Below are 19009 nucleotides of genomic sequence, written 5' to 3' on the forward strand. Positions count from 1 at the left end.
TGTTCACACTTATTTTATGACCCAGAAAACACGAACAGCTGCTGAACATTTTATGGGAAAGTGACCATACAGCAGCCAGGCACACACTTGTGATTAAATGAGTAATTTTTCTCTCAGAGTTTTCAGTATTAATGCTATTTCATTTCAGGTCTGATTTTAGTAAGATCAATGCACAGTGCATAACCATCTCGTAGTCATACCATTAATGGCTGCTGAAAATGCAGAACGATTTTCATGTGAAGGTCAGTCGAAGGAAGTTCATTGGTTGGTTGGGTATTAGGTCTATCAACTTCCAGGGTAATTAAAACTGTCGATGTTAAGTTGGATCCACCGACCGAAAAATTCTTAACATCTTCAGGCATTTATAGGGTAATTCTTACCACAAATCTGAACCAGCAAAGTTGTCTACCCCCTGACTTCAACTATTGATAAAACCATCTGTGTAAACCTTCCTAAGTTTGTCAAGTTAGGAGTGTCTGAACGTTGTTATGTTGCTGTGCGGATATCATTCTCCCAGGTTTGGGGTGGATGTTGGAGGTGATGCCTAATGTTAAGCATTTTTTTCTATTCTGTGACTAACAGTAAATTATGAAAATAATTGCATTGAAAGATTTTAATACATAATGCATCTTATATGGGTAATAATTTTATGACTATCCTTTCAATATATATATATATATATATATCCCTGGGGATAGGGGAGAAAGAATACTTCCCACGTATTCCCTGCGTGTCGTAGAAGGCGACTAAAAGGGGAGGGAGCGGGTGGCTGGAAATCCTCCCCTCTCATTTTTTTTTGATTTTCCAAAACAAGGAACAGAGAAGGGGGCCAGGTGAGGATTTTCCCTCTAAGGCCCAGTCCTCTGTTCTTAACGCTACCTCGCAAACGCGGGAAATGGCGAATAGTATGAAAAAAAAAAAAAAAAAAAAAAAAAAATATATATATATATATATATATATATATATATATATATATATATATATATATATATATATATAATATAATATAATATATATATATATATATATATATATATATATATATATATATATATATATATATATATATATATGACGGGATAGAAAACCCCAGTCATCCTCCTCCAGGATCTATCACTTATGCATGTATAATGTAAATGATCTCAGTCCTTTGTTCCTCTAAGTACCTGTTATCTGTTTACCGTCTGTTCCTGTTTATCTGATCTTATGACTGCCTGTCTATCTGTCTCTTCTTCCCTCCCTCCCTTCTCTTAGTCCTGGATGCACTGTACCTTCCCAGCAGTCTGTGCCTTCCCGATCTGCTCTGCCTACACATGTAACCATTTTACGAGAGTGAACAGAAAGAGAACCGAATACATAAACTCACTGAACACCACAGTTAGTACATGTTGCTGTATCATCCTCATGATAAAATCATGAGCCTCTCTGGGAAAGCCCGCAAAACAATGATACATTACGTAACGCCTCAAGGCAAACTATTACATTCCTCTTTCGGAAGACTTGGTATTTAAATCTGAATGTATGACGTAGAAACAGCACCAGGTTTGAAATGGTGCTTATTCCTGGTAGATAGGAATAAATATTTGATAAATATAACTAAGAAAACTTTTCCTTTGCCTTTTATTTGGAAATAAGATAACTAAATTTGAATATACGACCGCGTGTAAGGGCGAACAAATGGAAAATCTTTATTGCCGCGACGACTCGGCCTTTACATCAAGTTCTAGACACTAGTGACCATATTAGGGAAATATTTCAGGCTGAGGCTGCCAGTTAAGCAGGTACGAGTAGCGTCCATCAGTCAGAGGTTAACGTTATCTCCGCTAGGTGGACGGCCCACCTGCTTTCTACCTCCCTTGAATTTCCACTTTTGATCTTATGAATTCTTTCGTTCGTCTTTTTTCCTTTCCTTGAGGCAAATATTCTTAACTCTGGCCAAAAACTACGACTATATATATATATATATATATATATATATATATATATATATATATATATATATATATATATATATATATATATATACATATATATATATATATATATATATATATATATACATATATATATATATATATATATATATATATATATAAATATATATATTTTTTTTTTTTTTTCAAACTATTCGCCATTTCCCGCGTTAGCGAGGTAGCGTTAAGAACAGAGGACTGGGCCATTGAGGGAATATCCTCACCTGGCCCCCTTCTCTGTTCCTTCTTTTGGAAAATTAAAAAAAACTGAGAGGGGAGGATTTCCAGCCCCCCGCTCCCTCCCCTTTTAGTCGCCTTCTACGACACGCAGGGAATACGTGGGAAGTATTCTTTCTCCCCTATCCCCAGGGATAATATATATATATATATATATATATATATATATATATATATATATATATATATATATATATATATATATATATATATACCCTCTCAGTTCCTACACACACCCTGATGAAAATAAATTTGAAAAATTACAAATTGTCTATAACCTGTCTGTCTACACCATCAGACGTCTGGGAACTATAAGCAACCGGGAACTACAAGGGAGTGGAAGAAAGTGTGTGAACTGAGTCACACAATAAAGCCTAGTCATACAAATGAGGAAAAAGTCTGATGTCTACAACTAACCACACATCCACATAAGTGCGAGAAACAAAACAGCGATACGTTATACTTCCGTTTTTTCCAGTGATTAGCTATATTTCCGTTCTCTACTGCTTCCTCACCCTCCACAAACTTCCAGTACCCTTCATTACCTTTATCTTCTCCAAAACTTTCGTTCTCGAGACCCGCTACCACCTCGAACTGTCGCCGAGATCAAGGTGAACCTTTTCACTTCACTAAAGCCGCCTCCAGTATGTATACACATCAACGACCTAAGCATCCAGGCCAATCTTTGGCCCGGCACACTTTCCCTTCGGGATTCACCAGGTCTCACATCTTGCCATTCTTCTCTCGAAGTCCTAACTTGGAGTATTTTACTCCAGGTGTAAAAAGAATCTTCGTTGTCCACTGTTGGACCTTTTCTTGTAAATGTGTGTGATTTTCCTTCATAGGGCTGACACATTTTGATCTTTGGCTTTGATACGTGTTGTAAAATATCTTTTTTATTACCGCTTTTCCCCTACACTTGAAAGCCATTTTGAGACTGACCAGCAAATGCACTAATCTTGAATACTCCTATCATAATTCTTTTTACGATTTGTTATCTTTCATTTATTTTTTTTCCAAAGAGGCTGGGTTTCAAATCAGCACAATGTTCCTTTCACAAATACATTCGTCACTTGTCTCCTGCAAGATGATAACTATATCCTCGCCTCATTTCAGTGTTCCCCATTTATATTTTGTATGTGGTTGAAGGGTACTTCACATGATCATGTTTAAGGCAAAAGCTAGACCTTCCACGACTCTTTCTGTGGATTGCTGCCATCCAAAAAACTACTTACATCTCTCGTAAGTCTAATAACATATCACTTACATATTTAGCGATGTTCGAGTCCCTTTGGCGAGAGACGTACATAAAACAAAACCACCAGCCGTCAAGACACAAGCGAACCACCGCGGGACGCGACTTTAAACAATACGAAAATGGTTGGCTTTTATGATCCTTCGCTTCTCTCCGCTTTAGTTGAATTTAGAATGCATCAGGTTCTCCTCTTACACCTCTCTCTCTCTCTCTCTCTCTCTCTCTCTCTCTCTCTCTCTCTCTCTCTCTCTCTCTCTCTCTCTCCTGAATGTGTTGAATGTGTTAGATGATACAGTGGTAGATATAGGGTGTTTTGGTCGAGGTGGTGTGCGAAGTGAGAGAGTTAGGGAGAATACTTTGGTAAACAGAGAAGAGGTAGTGAAAGCTTTGCAGAAGATGAAAGCCGGCAAGGAGGCGGGTTTGGATGGTATTGCAGTGGAATTCATTAAAAAAGGGGGTGACTGTGTTGTTGACTGGTTGGTAAGGATATTTGATATATGTATAGCTCATGGTGAAGTGCCTGAGGATTGGTGGAATGCATGCATAGTGTCATTGTACCAAGGCAAAGGGGATGAAGGTGAATGCTCAAATTACAGAGGTATAAGTTTGTTGAGTATTCCTGGGAAATTATATGGGAGGGTATTGATTGAGAGGGCGAAAACATGTACAGAACATCAGATTGAGGAGGAGCAGTGTGGTTTCAGAAGTGGTAGAGGATGTGTGGATCAGGTGTTTGCTTTGAAGAATGTATGTGAGAAACAGAAAAACAAATGGATTTGTATGTAGCATTTATGGATCTGGAGAAGGCATATGATAGAGTTGATAGAGATGCTCTGTGGAAGATATTAAGAACATATGGTGTGGGGGCAAGTTGCTAGAAGCAATGAAAAGTTTTTATCAAGGATGTAAGGCATGTACACGATTAGGGGGAGAGGAAATTGATTGGTTCTCAGTGAATGTCGGTTTGCGGCAGGGATGCGTGATGTCTCCATGGTTGTTTAATTTGTTTATGGATGGGGTTGTTAGGGAGGAAATGCAAGGGTTTTGGAAAGAGGGGCAAGTATGCAGTCTGTTGTGGATGAGAGGGCTTGGGAAGTGAGTCAGTTGTTCGCTGATGACACAGCGCTGGTGGCTGATTCATGTGAGAAACTGCAGAAGCTGGTGACTGAGTTTGGTAAAGTGTGTGAAAGAAGAAAGCTGAGAGTAAAAGTGAATAAGAGCAAGGTTATTAGGTACAGTAGGGTTGAGGGACAAGTCAACTGGGAGGTAATTTAGAATGGAGGAAAAGTGGAGGAATTGGAGTGTTTTAGATATCTGGGAGTGGATTTGGCAGCGGATGGAACCATGGAAGCGGAAGTGAGTCACAGGATGGGGGAGGGGGCGAAAGTTCAGGGAGCGTTGAAAAATGTGTGGAAGGCGAGAACATTACCTAGGAAAGCAAAAATGGGTATGTTTGAAGGTGTATTGGTTCCAACAATGTTATATGGTTGCGAGGCGTGGGCTATAGATAGGGTTGTGCGGAGGAGGGTGGATGTGTTGGAAATGAGATGTTTGAGGACAATATGTGGTGTGAGGTGGTTTGATCGAGTAAGTAATGAAATAAATAAGATCTGGAGGAGCCTTGTGTTTGCACACATGAAGCCCAATAGCACTTAAATTCTCCCGGGGAGGGAGGACTGAATATATCTCTGGTGTTCGATCACTTCCAGTTTTAGATCAGATATGAATGAATGAATATAAAAAAAAAATATGTACGAAACACACACATAACAAGCTAGTCACTTCTGTCGCGTAACGACCTGTCGGCGGTGGGACGTAACGAAAATAATGAGCTCCTTAATATGCCAAAAATGTTCACACACCATGATAACCGTCTTTGCCGAATGAACAGAGATACAAAGAAAAGGTTTATGGATTAAAATGCATCTGTATTCGACGCCATGTGTCATAATCGAATCAGCTGGTCTCCTGCACGGGCGGTGGGAGAGCAGATGGTGTAGGTATTGTGTATCATTCACTTTTGAGTGATCGGGTCCACGAGTGGGTCAACAGACGGGCTGGCAGACGCTGGGGTGACAACACAGTGTGCGAGATACGTGCAGCGGCGGGACATGAAAATTGTCAGCAATCAGTATTGGCAAGAACTTTGAATTCTTTTACATATTTTTTTTTTTTTCTCAAAGCCTCGCGAACAGGAATCTTTTTTTATCTCTTGCTTCATAAAGAGCGGGTGACGTCCAGCCTCGTCAATACCGGACATGGCTCCAGTCAAACCTGATTGAAGTCCGGTGAGAGGGAAGTGAATTGATAAGATAAACGTATATTGAAGACGAGATGTTCGCAGTATGCACGTGAAGAAGATGTGCGCGGGAGGGGGAGGGGGAAATGTGATGGCCTTGAAAGGGGGGGGGGGTTCTTCTCGTGTGTCCTGGCCGTATGTTCGGCCTTGATAAAGACTTTTAGAGGTCCAAAGAGGATCCGAATCATAACATACCAGTTAAGGACGCGATGGGGTAAAAAAAAGACCCCAGACCCTGCAGTCTATCATCTCTAGAGTGTATTTTCAAGTACTGTAGTATGTGGGTTTAACTCCAATTTTCTTGTTCCACTACGAAATCGAGTACTTTAAGTGTGAACAAAGGAAACGACGAACAAGGTGGTATGAGAGGTCAGAAAAGAACCGGTACATACAATCAACTGCATGTATAGTACAGGAGGGGAGTCCTGGTGGGCCCGCAAGATAGCGCGTATGTGTGGGTCGGTGAGGGAAGCGGAGGGAGAGGGAGGTGAGGGAGTGACGTGAATCCACAGGTTATGCATGCTTGTGGTGGGGAGGAGAAGAGGAGGCTCGTAGGGGGTTGTGGCAGGAGGAGGAGGCTAGTGGGGGGCGCTTGTGGTAGGCAGCAGGAGGAGGCTAGTGGGGGGCGCTTGTGGTAGGCAGCAGGAGGAGGCTAGTGGGGGGCGCTTGTGGCAGGCAGGAGGAGGAGGAGGAGGAGGATGGCATCATTCTGAAGGTTGCAGGACCAAGTTACTCGATGCTCCTCCCCAACCCTCCGGCCACGACCAACGTGCCAGAAAAAAAAAAAAAACTCTTACCTGGCCCGCCTTACACTATCACTGACATACCAACGCACACAGCCTGCACGGTGTGTCCTACCTACACCAAGACGCTGTCTGTGCTGAGAGTGAGGACATATCAGTACCTACGACGAGATCCGGCCACACTGGTAGGGTTAACGCTCACGGCAAACGCCCGTACGGCCATGCTTGATACATGTGCAAGACTATTATGTTTCCACCAGCTGCTGCTGCCTCCCCCTGTGTGACATAATTACATCGATTTCTGGGTTTCATCTGGGAATGATTTCAACCCTCTGTCAAGAATTCTTTTCGATGTTTCGGTAGTACCCGAAGTAAGAAAGAGATGAATGAATGAATTGATACAGACATAACAATCACACACACACACACACACACGCATATATATATATATATATATATATATATATATATATATATATATATATATATATATATATATATATATATACATAAATATATATATATATATATATATATATATATATATATATATATATATATATATATATACATAAATATATATATATATATATATATATATATATATATATATATATATATATATATATATATATATATATATCCACACCACAACCATTGTACCCACACCATACTCAGGCCCTGAAACGATTCATTGCTAAAGTAATTCAAGCAGAAGCTGGTCACGAGAATCCTCCATTCTTGGATCACCTGTGATGATAAAGGTGCCATCAAACAGGTTCCTTGCCAATCAGCGTCTCTCTCTCTCTCTCTCTCTCTCTCTCTCTCTCTCTCTCTCTCTCTCTCTCTCTCTCTCTCTCTCTCTCTTACTTTCACTCGTTTCTATTTAGCCTTTGAGGTCTAACTGCAGAGAACCTCCCGTCCACATGGCTGTTACTGGTTTTAAGGATGTTAACATCCTGGGACGGTGCGGTGGAGGTGGATGGCCTGTTTATGTTCGTCAGACGTTGTGCTTGCCTGCGAGGTGAGTGTAGACATATTTGCCCCACATTGCCATGCTGGACGTCAGACTCTTGCGTCTTGAGCAAGTCTATAATTCTGTATCTTATGAGAATATTCAAGTGGCTTATCCCCCAAATGCCTTCTGAAAAATGCCAAAAGTTTGGTAATCTATCAACGCTGTTTGTAAGCTGTGGTGCGCTGTTCTTAATGGTGTTCGCTGGTCCCTAAACTGTTCACTGGTCTCAAGGTCTGCTGCACTGTCTCATTGACGGAATGTTAAAAGATTTTCTTGAGCACGGCAGCACGTGGGGGCTCTTAAATTGTTCAAAGATTCTGAAATTAATGCCGCTCTGGGAGATGGCTGAAGACGTATAATAAGCTCATATGTTGTTCGGGTATAACTTCTGGACATATGTTAGTTACAGCTCTGTGATAAGCTTCTACATTCCTCCACTACGTTGTGGTAATTACTACTGTATAAAAAAAAAAGAATGTTTCACCACACATACAACTGGGAATGTAATTCAACACTAGTGTAGACTTTAAGATTAAGCTTCTCTTTTGTTCGTTGGAGTCGTATAGGTCGAGTGATTCCTGTAGTCTCAGCTTGCCATCTGATCTATATATCTCATGGCCTTCACGGGAAACACTATCATTATAGTATCAGTGGACGGTACAAGAGGGAGAGAGATCTTAGGACAGGAGAGATAAGTACTAAAGCTGGTCACGCAGGAGGAAATATAATTAATAAAAATGATGATTTTCATCTTGAACATTCTAATGGTAATTGTGAACTTAATGTTGACCAGTGGTTTAGAATGAAGAACTCGGTTTACTGAGGTGCTGAGGACATTACCGTAACCTCAGACAGGTTACTGAGGTGCTGAGGACATTACCGTAACCTCAGACAGGTTACTGAGGTGCTGAGGACATTACCGTAATCTGAGACAGCTCACTGAGGTGCTGAGGAAATTATCATAACCTCATATCATTTATTAAAGTGCTGAGGACATTATCGTAACCTCAGATAGCTCACTGAGGTGCCGAGAAAATTATCATAACCTCAGATCATTTATTAAAGTGCTGAGGACATCATCGTAAAAGAGATGTATACCAGACAAGAAGGAATCTGACTGTCTACAACTCGATAATGGATTTTTTTCGAGCATCAACTAAACTACAGTAGACTCTTCATCCTCCAAAGGCTCCATATCTCTGACATGAGCATTTCCTACCCCGTCCAAATCACAAAAGAAAAAGAAAAATCCCAAATATTCAGCAAAACTCGAGTTATCGGGTAATTAGCGTATTTCTAAACCTTCCTGGGTAATCTAAAGATTACTGAAGCCATCTATCTAAAAGAAAGACAACCACGCAAGTAGAGTTGACGTGTGACTGAGTGATGGTGTCCTTGGTGAAGATGATTAATTTAGTGGTAAAGACGCGCGCGTTGCTTCTTAGGGCTGTAAGGGCACTCGTGCCCTGAGGCGTGGAGGAGACCAACCCAAGTTTTACAGCCACCAGACTGCAGCGCTGCAGAAGGCCACGCCAAGACAGCTAGGCTGTAAAGGCATCGACAGCAACGACCCACTAGGTTATAGCCATCTCAACAAATCAAGAAAAGAACGACTCTGTTACCAACAGGAGAGAGATGGAAAAAGATAAAGATTCGTCGAGGTACAGACGACTGTATTAACGGCATAAATCAGTTTCTGGACATCGTGAACTAGCAACACGCCTGTGATTTATGGCAGCGTCACCGCGTATTTCTCATGTCCTTCGAGAGTGTCATCATCATCATGACCACCGCATTGTGGCTGCGCTTTGTCCAAGTTGATTGTTTCATTTTCTTGGACGCAATCTTAATATCCAGTGGCTTACACAAGGATATATATATATATATACATATATATATATATATATATATATATATATATATATATATATATATATATCTCGCTGAAACAATAAAGCGAATTTACTTTTATCAACGTTTCAAGTGTGAATGTGATATACTACAATATATATATATATATATATATATATATATATATTTTAACTATTCGCCATTTCCCGCGTTAGCGAGGTAGCGTTAAGAACAGAGGACTGGGCCTTTTTTGGAATATCCTCACCTGGCCCCCTCTGTTCCTTCTTTTGGAAAATAAAAAAAAAAAGAGGGGAGGATTCCCAGCCCCCCGCTCCCTCCCCTTTTAGTCGCCTTCTACGACACGCAGGCAATACGTGGGAAGTATATATATATATATATATATATATATATATATATATATATATATATATATATATATATATGAAGGGCAAATCGCTCTTCAGTATTTAGATAATCCGATGAAAGGCACACTGTGACTTGGTCATTAAGATTTGTAGGGTGATCGTTTTCTTGACAATGTTTAGCAATAGCATTACTGTGGTTACCTCTGCGTACTGAGTGACTGTTCCCATAGCATCTCTCAGTTTCTGTTTTTACTCGTCTACCCAATAAATGCATCTATTTATGCCTTCTTATTAACAACGTGAACTGTCCCAATTTCCTGATAATTTGGGGTAATTCAAGTGTAAAACTCTCTCCCCGTTAGACGTTAATATTAATCACACACACACACACACACACACACACACACACACACACTGCATTGTTTTCTCATTAATATATTCATTCATTATTCATTCATACATACAACGTAAAGCAAGCCGTAGTCATAAATGTTGCTACAAAATGCAATGAAATGAAATCTTGTATTCACGGCAAACATTGGAATAATCTAAAAATTCCATTTGCGTCACCACGGAAACTATATTCACCCCATTGCGTCCAATACACGCTTCTCGCTCTCGTCAAATACACACACACGACAAACTAATTAATCAAGCAACCACTGGACGGCTTTTATGGACCTTTTGCTGCTTCAAGGCTACGCTCCAAACAGCAACCTAGAGATGAATTCCTTTGGTGTGTGAGATCCTCGCCATAGTGTCTTTTCACCCGCGATATAACCTCAAGCAGGTGGAGTTCGGTAACGCCTATAAGTGTGTGTGTGTGTGTGCAGAAGCAAGCAAACGACATCAGCAACGAAAAAACTAACAAAAAACTTTACTTGCTAAAGACTCTAGAATTTACAACACTGAAACAGAATGACATCCTATGTCCCTATCTATCAAGTAAGTAATATTGCAGCTGTAAGGCACTGAGCTTACCTTTTTTTTTTTTTCGAACGACGAATGCGTCCTCATCCTCAAAGATCGTATCGTCTTCCTCTAAGAGCGTGAGTATAGTGTGTATACCTGACACGTCAAGTGTGGTGATGACCACAGCCAGTCTGGTAGGGATAGCGTGTTGTTGCCGGTAGGTAGCCATATTGGGGGCGGGGGTGATGTCGGGGTAAGCTCCCCAGCTTGCCTCTCCTCTATGGCGGTTGTCACGGCTGACGCCCACGGGACTAATGTAACGTTTCGCTGGTATCACACCGGACTCTGGCGATCGCCGCTGCCGCAGCCTATCCTGCTATCAGGAGACGGCCATAGAAGAGAAGGCGAGAGTTTAGGTGCAAAATCCCGTATCCCGTAACTTTAGGGCTTGGTTTGAACGGAGTAATAAATATAACATTTTAAAAGATGTTCTGTTGGCAAAACTTGTTGCAGACATTCGTGTATGATTACCCTCTGCGTAAAACCATCATTATCTCACGAAAAAATAAAATCTAGTACTTTTCAGGCAATAAAATACTAAGCACTTAAGGCAAAAGTTATGAGCTTAACAGAAACACCAATGTAAGTTGAGCTACGATGTAAATCCTCGGTAATGACTGTGTTAAGACTAAGGTCAACACTCGCACTTCACTGTCCCAGTTGCTACTGGCTGGAATTGAGGTTAGCTACAGGGGAGAGAGTGGTTTGCGGGAGTGGGGGTAACGATTCCATAATGAGCAAACGAGGCAGTTGGGCTAGCAATTCAGGCTTGCTCTGACGGACCGGTTCTAAAACATGCTTTCAAATGACTTTTTCTTATTTTTTTCTTTAATTTCGTTACAACGCAGGCAAGCGTTGAATAATAAACTATGGATGATGTTACTTTCTGTATGCAAAGTTCAGTGAATGTTGTTGCTTTCAGTTCGATATACCGCATTCTAAGTATTAGGCCTAAGGTTTTACGAAATTATGTGGTAACTGGTAATCCTTGAGTGATGAGTTCAATACTGTATCGTAAATACTGAGACGTTTTAGTTGATTGTCATGCATGAAATAATTGCATCAAATTATGTGGACATGCATCAACGGAAGGTACGAAAATTAATGGTGAATACCTGGTTATATTGGCTCTCCATTTATTTATCAGGAACCGGGGAAAATACAATTTTTTATAGTCTCACACACACAAACACACACACACACACACACACACACACACACACACATATATATATATATATATATATATATATATATATATATATATATATATATATATATATATATATATGTATATATATATATATATATATATATATATATATATATATATATATATATATATATATATATATATATATATATATATATAATTATGATATGAAAGTGTCATATTGTTATATTGCCAGTGAAAATACGGCAATTTCGTTTTGTTTCACCATGTGTCTATCATTGTGCAACGGTGCAAGTGCTTTCAGGATCACGTTATTGAGTTATACAGCTGTGAACATCTTGTAAAAATGTTTCTTTTAACATATTGATGGTTTTCTTCCTCCGCGATCGCTTCACCAAAATTCTTCTGTATTGCGCCAACTGTCATAAAACTAAGTAATTGGAGACGCTGAAATTACTCACCTTCAGCACACCATTTTCGGAAATCCATAATATAAATATTTTATATTTCGTTTTGTATTTTACCTTAACTTTCACACGGTAGAGTTCCGTCCGTGTCTTAAGAAGAAGATGGAAGCAAATTTCATAAACGATGTCATTGCAGACAACAAATATGAACGTGCATATTACATTTGCACACATCCATCCTCTAGCTATCATATATCTAGAGAAGACGATTCTGGCTAGGACAAAAGGGCGAGGATGGGCTCGGGTGGAAGGGGTTGTGCCTGTAGACGAGGATGAGCTCGCCCTGAAGGCGAGTGTGAGCTTGACCTGAAGTATCCATACCCTGGCAGGCTCCACGTACTCCTATTCAGCCTACTGACAAAAATCCATCTACCATATATCATATTACTCCAATTCATTCTTTCTCGTTCACGCCTCTCACCCATGGAAAGGTTCAGTCCCTGGTACATCAAAGTCTCCTTCAGTCCATCCTTCAACATCTCTTTTAGGTCTAGCCTCCCCATTTCTCCCTCTACTTAAACGTAGCTCATCCTAGTCTCGCTCATCTTCTCCCTATATCCAGCTAATTTAGAAAACTCTGGTTAGCGCTCAGGCAGATTATGCTCCTTTCCACACCTCTCTTCATATTGTCATTTCACACATGATCAACCTGCTTCACACTATGAACTGTTCTACGGCATTTCATTTCCATTTCTTCTGTATTCAAGGCACAAGACTCACGCCTATACAAGACTATAGGACTACTATACGTTCAGACATATGTATATTTCCCCTGACAGACCTTCATTTCTACAGCAGGAATTACAACGCCCACACAGTGTTGTGCGTTTACAGATCAGCTCAAGTAGGGCACAATGTCTCACAACATTTTCTAATTGGCGGTCATTCTGTTAACATGGTCTTTAAATCACATCAAAACGAAAATAGATCTCGGCTGGTAGAGGGGGTTAGGTGAGGTTTTTGTAGGTTCTGTTGATTTTTGAGATGCTCCACGGACGTTTCTGATGATCAACCCCGCATATTCCCTGATTATCAAAACAATCACCACTGTCGACATAAGTGATACTGGAGAAAATGATGAAATGATCCAGTTCATATTCCTCTACTCTTATTCTAATCTTTAAACACAAAAGTACCTTTAAACAGTTACTTATTACCCATAGATAGTACAGCCTCATGGCTAAAGTGGTTCGATGCATTATACATGACAGAGTGCGGGGCTCCGGAGGGGGTGTCATTTTATGTGTGGCGGGGTGGTGACGGAATGAATAAAGGCAGCAAGTACGAATCATGTACGTGTATATATATATATATATATATTTTTTTTTTTTCTATACCTCGTCGCTGTCTCCCGCGTTTGCGAGGTAGCGCAAGGAAACAGACGAAAGAAATGGCCCAACCCCCCCCCATACACATGTACATACACACGTCCACACACGCAAATATACATACCTACACAGCTTTCCATGGTTTACCCCGGACGCTTCACATGCCCTGATTCAATCCACTGACAGCACGTCAACCCCTGTATACCACATCGCTCCAATTCACTCTATTCCTTGCCCTCCTTTCACCCTCCTGCATGTTCAGGCCCCGATCACACAAAATCCTTTTCACTCCATCTTTCCACCTCCAATTCGGTCTCCCTCTTCTCCTCGTTCCCTCCACCTCCGACACATATATCCTCTTGGTCAATCTTTCCTCACTCATTCTCTCCATGTGCCCAAAACATTTCAAAACACCCTCTTCTGCTCTCTCAACCACGCTCTTTTTATTTCCAAACATCTCTCTTACCCTTACGTTACTTACTCGATCAAACCACCTCACACCACACATTGTCCTCAAACATCTCACTTCCAGCACATCCATCCTCCTGCGAACAACTCTATCCATAGCCCACGCCTCGCAACCATACAACATTGTTGGAACCACTATTCCTTCAAACATACCCATTTTTGCTTTCCGGGATAATGTTCTCGACTTCCACACATTTTTCAAGGCTCCCAAAATTTTCGCCCCCTCCCCCACCCTATGATCCACTTCCGCTTCCATGGTTCCATCCGCTGACAGGTCCACTCCCAGATATCTAAAACACTTCACTTCCTCCAGTTTTTCTCCATTCAAACTCACCTCCCAATAGACTTGACCCTCAACCCTACTGTACCTAATAACCTTGCTCTTATTCACATTTACTCTTAACTTTCTTCTTCCACACACTTTACCAAACTCCGTCACCAGCTTCTGCAGTTTCTCACATGAATCCGCCACCAGCGCTGTATCATCAGCGAACAACAACTGACTCACTTCCCAAGCTCTCTCATCCCCAACAGACTTCATACTTGCCCCTCTTTCCAAGACTCTTGCATTTACCTCCCTAACAACCCCATCCATAAACAAATTAAACAACCATGGAGACATCACACACCCCTGCCGCAAACCTACATTCACTGAGAACCAATCACTTTCCTCTCTTCCTACACGTACACATGCCTTACATATATATATATGATGTATATATATATATATGTATATAGGTATGTATACGTGCGTGTGTGGACGTGTATGTGGATGGGTTTGGGCCATTCTTTCGTTTGTTTCCTTGCGCTTCCTCGCTAACGCGGGAGACAGCGGCAAAGTGTGTGTGTATATATATATATATATATATATATATATATATATATATATATATATATATATATATATATATATATATATATGTATGTATATATGTGTGTGTGTGTGTGTGTGTGTGTGTGTGTGTATGTGTGTGTGTGTTGTAGTTTAAGATAGTCCTTTCGTAAAGCTAGGCCAAGCAGACGAATCTGGTCAGGTAGCGACGTTGTGACCCCAAATCACCTGGCTCAGAAAGTAACTCACCTCTCGACCTCATTCTCTCTACCTCCTACTCTACGTTGTCCACCCCCCCCCCCCTCACCTTCTCTCCCGACCTGTCGTTCGCCACCCTTCTACCTCTCCACCAACTCACCTCCAAGACTCCTCTTGCTCTCGTTGGCAGCGGGTATATAAAGCCTAGTGGTGGATATGCTGCATCATCATTCTCGTCTTACCCTCACTCACCGTCAACACTACCTACCTACCACCACCACCATGAGCTTCAAGGTATGTGATACTCGGTCTTTATTTATTAAGACCATCACACATATTCAGTATATATATATATATATACATATATATATATATATATATATATATATATATATATATATATATATATATATATATATATATATATATATATATATATATATATATATATATATACACACACACAGGAATGCTGCGAACGGCTTTGATTGTAAGTTTTTGATACATATATTCCAGGATTGTGTTGGATGCCGGGCTGTGTAAACACATAACTTGTGTCATCTTATTTTTCTGCTTCAGTTTACGAAAAGCGTTTTTAGGATTTATTGCAATGCTTGCTGATGACCAGAGGGTGTGTGTGTGTGTGTGTGTTCGTGTTTCCTGGCGCTACTTTGCCAACGCGAGAAACAGCGATCATCATACACACACACACACACACACACACACACACACACACATATATATATATATATATATATATATATATATATATATATATATATATATATATATATATATATGGGGTTAAGGGAGAAAGAATACCCCATGGATTCCCTGCGTGTCGTAAGTGACTAAACGGGATGGGAGCGGGGGTCCTGGGAATCCATCCATCTTATTCTACTTTTCCAAAGAAAGGAACAGAGATGCGGGCCAAGTAGGGTTTTTCTTTATGAGGCTCAGTCATCTGTTTCTTGACGCTACCTCGCTAACGCGGGAAATGGTAAGTACATATATTTCTTTCTTTTCTTTCATGCTATTCACCATTTCCCACGTTAGCAAGGTAGCGTTAAGAACAGAGGACTGGGCCTTTGAGGGAATATCCTCACCTGGCCCCCTTCTCTGTTCCTTCTTTTGGAAAATCAAAAGAAAAAAAAAGAGAGGGGATGATTTCCAGCCATGTTTAATGTTTTATTCCATCATAATATGTGTTAATCAACATTTAGCATATTTCATAAGCCAGCCTCTCTGTCCCACTCAGCTGATCCTGCTGGCCGCCCTTGTGGTGCTTGCCGCCGGTATTCCACAGGGAAAGGACGACTACCCTCCAGTAAGTACATCTCAGTCAGAAAGTCTATAATCTCTGACTTCTTTTGCCGTCTCGATAATTTGCATTCTTTGTATAACAAAAATTAATTCTTACTTATATTTAGAAGTGCCTTAATGTTTTGTTGAATATTGTTCAGTCTTAAACGTATCAGTCTAGAGATACTAATGCTGAGAAAACCTTTGGAATATACTCGTGTAACCCTGGTAAGTTCCCCCAGACACCTTCGTTATCAGATCCTCCCTAACACATACACAGTATACATCCACACACAGTTATACACGGTTACTAAGAGACCTACATGATTACTCCTGTTAGGGACAATAGAACTACAAATAAATCGTTTGCGATGACAAGTCAGGAGTAATTCACGAGTGGTTGTACTAGATCATTACTCATGAGACGCTTGCGTAACTTAGATTTCTTCCGCATTTAATACCATCACCAGGAACACTACAATACCAGTTAAAAGTAATTCATGTCAAGCGAACCGGGACTTGTTAAAGTACTCGTACAGTATACCATATTATAAGAAAACTTATGTACCTTCATCCTCTCAAGCATAGGGTCAGATTGTATGGTAAACTAACTTTCCTATCGCAGGCAAATTACAACTTCGAGTGGGCAGTTGACGACGCAGAGAGCGGCAACTTCTACAATCAACAGGAGTCTCGCGATGGTGACAACACCGAGGGACGCTACGAGGTCGTACAACCCGACGGACTTAAGAGGGTCGTCGTCTACACGTAAGTTCTCAACTGCTTCGACCTGTGACTCTGGATTTGGATTTTTTTTTTCATCGTTTTAGCTTATGTTTGGTTCTGCACTGGAGACAAAAGAATTACCAAGGCAGCATGTCTGCATCTTGTTTCCCCATTTTCGTTTTTGTGCATCTTACAAACAATCCTCTTCTGTTGCCGACAAAAAAAAATTACACTAATAGATTTCTTTCGTCAGATTGTGAGTCACATGTAACTCGCTCCTAATTTGTAATATTTTAACAATCAACATCAATATCTTTATCAGTAAACTGACACTTTAAAAAGAGAACCGTGGACATGATTCTTTTGTCATTCCAGAGTGGGCGAGGATCAGGGTTTCCAGCCTGAAGTGACCTACGAGTAATGAAGAAGCTGCTCTCGACGACCTAGTCGCCTGCTGCCCGCCACACGACAAGGACCTAGTCGCCTGCTGCCCACCACACGACAAAGGCAAAGGCTTCGATATTATATCGGATTTCGAGCTTTCTCTGCAAAGTGACCCGTCGTATCTACCAGTCAAATTATGGACAGAAATACTTCTCCTTCGTCTGGATCACTCTCACGGCTGATCTTTTTTTTTTGCAGGAACTCTTTCGTGTTCTCTCGTATCTGGTGTTCTGCAGATTGCTTCAACTTTTTCTACAATAATGTCCTTTTTAATGTAGCTTTCTTGTAGCATGATGTAAGTGTAGCTGTGATAAGAGTATCTTCGTATGTCCTTTGCGTCCGCAACGTGGTCTTCAGACTGAAAAACAACACCCTGGGGCTTGTAGCAAGGTTCAGTGTAATCACCCTATCCTCTGGGCCGTGCCCGGAGGTTCTACACCCACAGCTTTCCTCTCATTCTCTGTGTGCGCTGCAATAATAAATTCATAAATAACACTCCTGGTTTTATTTCTCTTACTAACATGTGGCTATGGTTTTAATCAACTAGAAATCCGGAATTTAAATTTTTTGGTCCCGAATAAAACTAGATACCAAACTTGGAAAAAAAATACATATACATCTCACTGCACAACTAAAGTTCTCCATGTGTTTGCAAGATCACCATGATCCTCTAACAAGGACTGTCTCACCAACCAGACGAATAATACGTGTAGACATCACCTTACAAAGGACCAGCATACTGTATCTCAATAGCTCAGTATCAAGCTTGAACGAAGATTCTTTATACCTACAAGAATGGTCGAGCATCATAATAATGATAGAGGAATGGGTTCCACAATTAACACAAAAGGAAGGTGTAGAATTACACTGTTGATTTATATTCTTTGTAAATTGAATGAAATACTCATATAATACAATTACGCTTCTTTCAGTGCTGTCTACATTAGTGAAAAAATATATGTATACTTCTTGCCATAAAAGTACCTTCTACCTTTATAAGGTTCCTGCCGACCCAGTAAGCTGGCTACGTCCACCGGTCAAAACAACAGGTCATACAGTTATTTGACATATGTCTCTATGGGCAGAATGCATGGTAATATATTAAGTGGTCAGTGTCTGTATGGTGATTGCATCGTAGGCTTGAAGGGTATTGGGATATGTTGACAATGTTTGTAGTGTAGTGGTGATGGGTGATGTCCACAACGAAAACAGCAGACTGACTTCTGTTTACCTTAAAAAGTTGGTTGTCTAAGGGCTTGTCGGGTTAGTTTGATATGCATGTTTTGTCAGTATTACATTTGTTGGGGGTGTGGAGATCTGCGAGTGAAACGAATAACTTTTATTTCTGCTTAGGGGT

General features: G+C 40.5%; 1 protein-coding gene across 1 annotated transcript; it reads left to right on the forward strand.

The window, feature by feature from the left end:
• The first annotated feature begins 15386 nt into the window (after window positions 1-15386).
• On the forward strand, window positions 15387-18147 carry LOC139755244 (cuticle protein 8-like). The gene is made up of 4 exons (XM_071673365.1): window positions 15387-15474; window positions 16439-16507; window positions 17108-17250; window positions 17584-18147. The coding sequence occupies exons 1-4, from the start codon at window positions 15397-15399 to the stop codon at window positions 17627-17629; spliced, it is 336 nt and encodes a 111-aa protein (XP_071529466.1). The 5' UTR covers window positions 15387-15396; the 3' UTR covers window positions 17630-18147.
• Window positions 18148-19009: the final 862 nt, after the last annotated feature.

This window comes from Panulirus ornatus, chromosome 19 (genome assembly GCF_036320965.1).
Source record: "Panulirus ornatus isolate Po-2019 chromosome 19, ASM3632096v1, whole genome shotgun sequence".
NCBI classification, from domain to species: domain Eukaryota; kingdom Metazoa; phylum Arthropoda; class Malacostraca; order Decapoda; family Palinuridae; genus Panulirus; species Panulirus ornatus.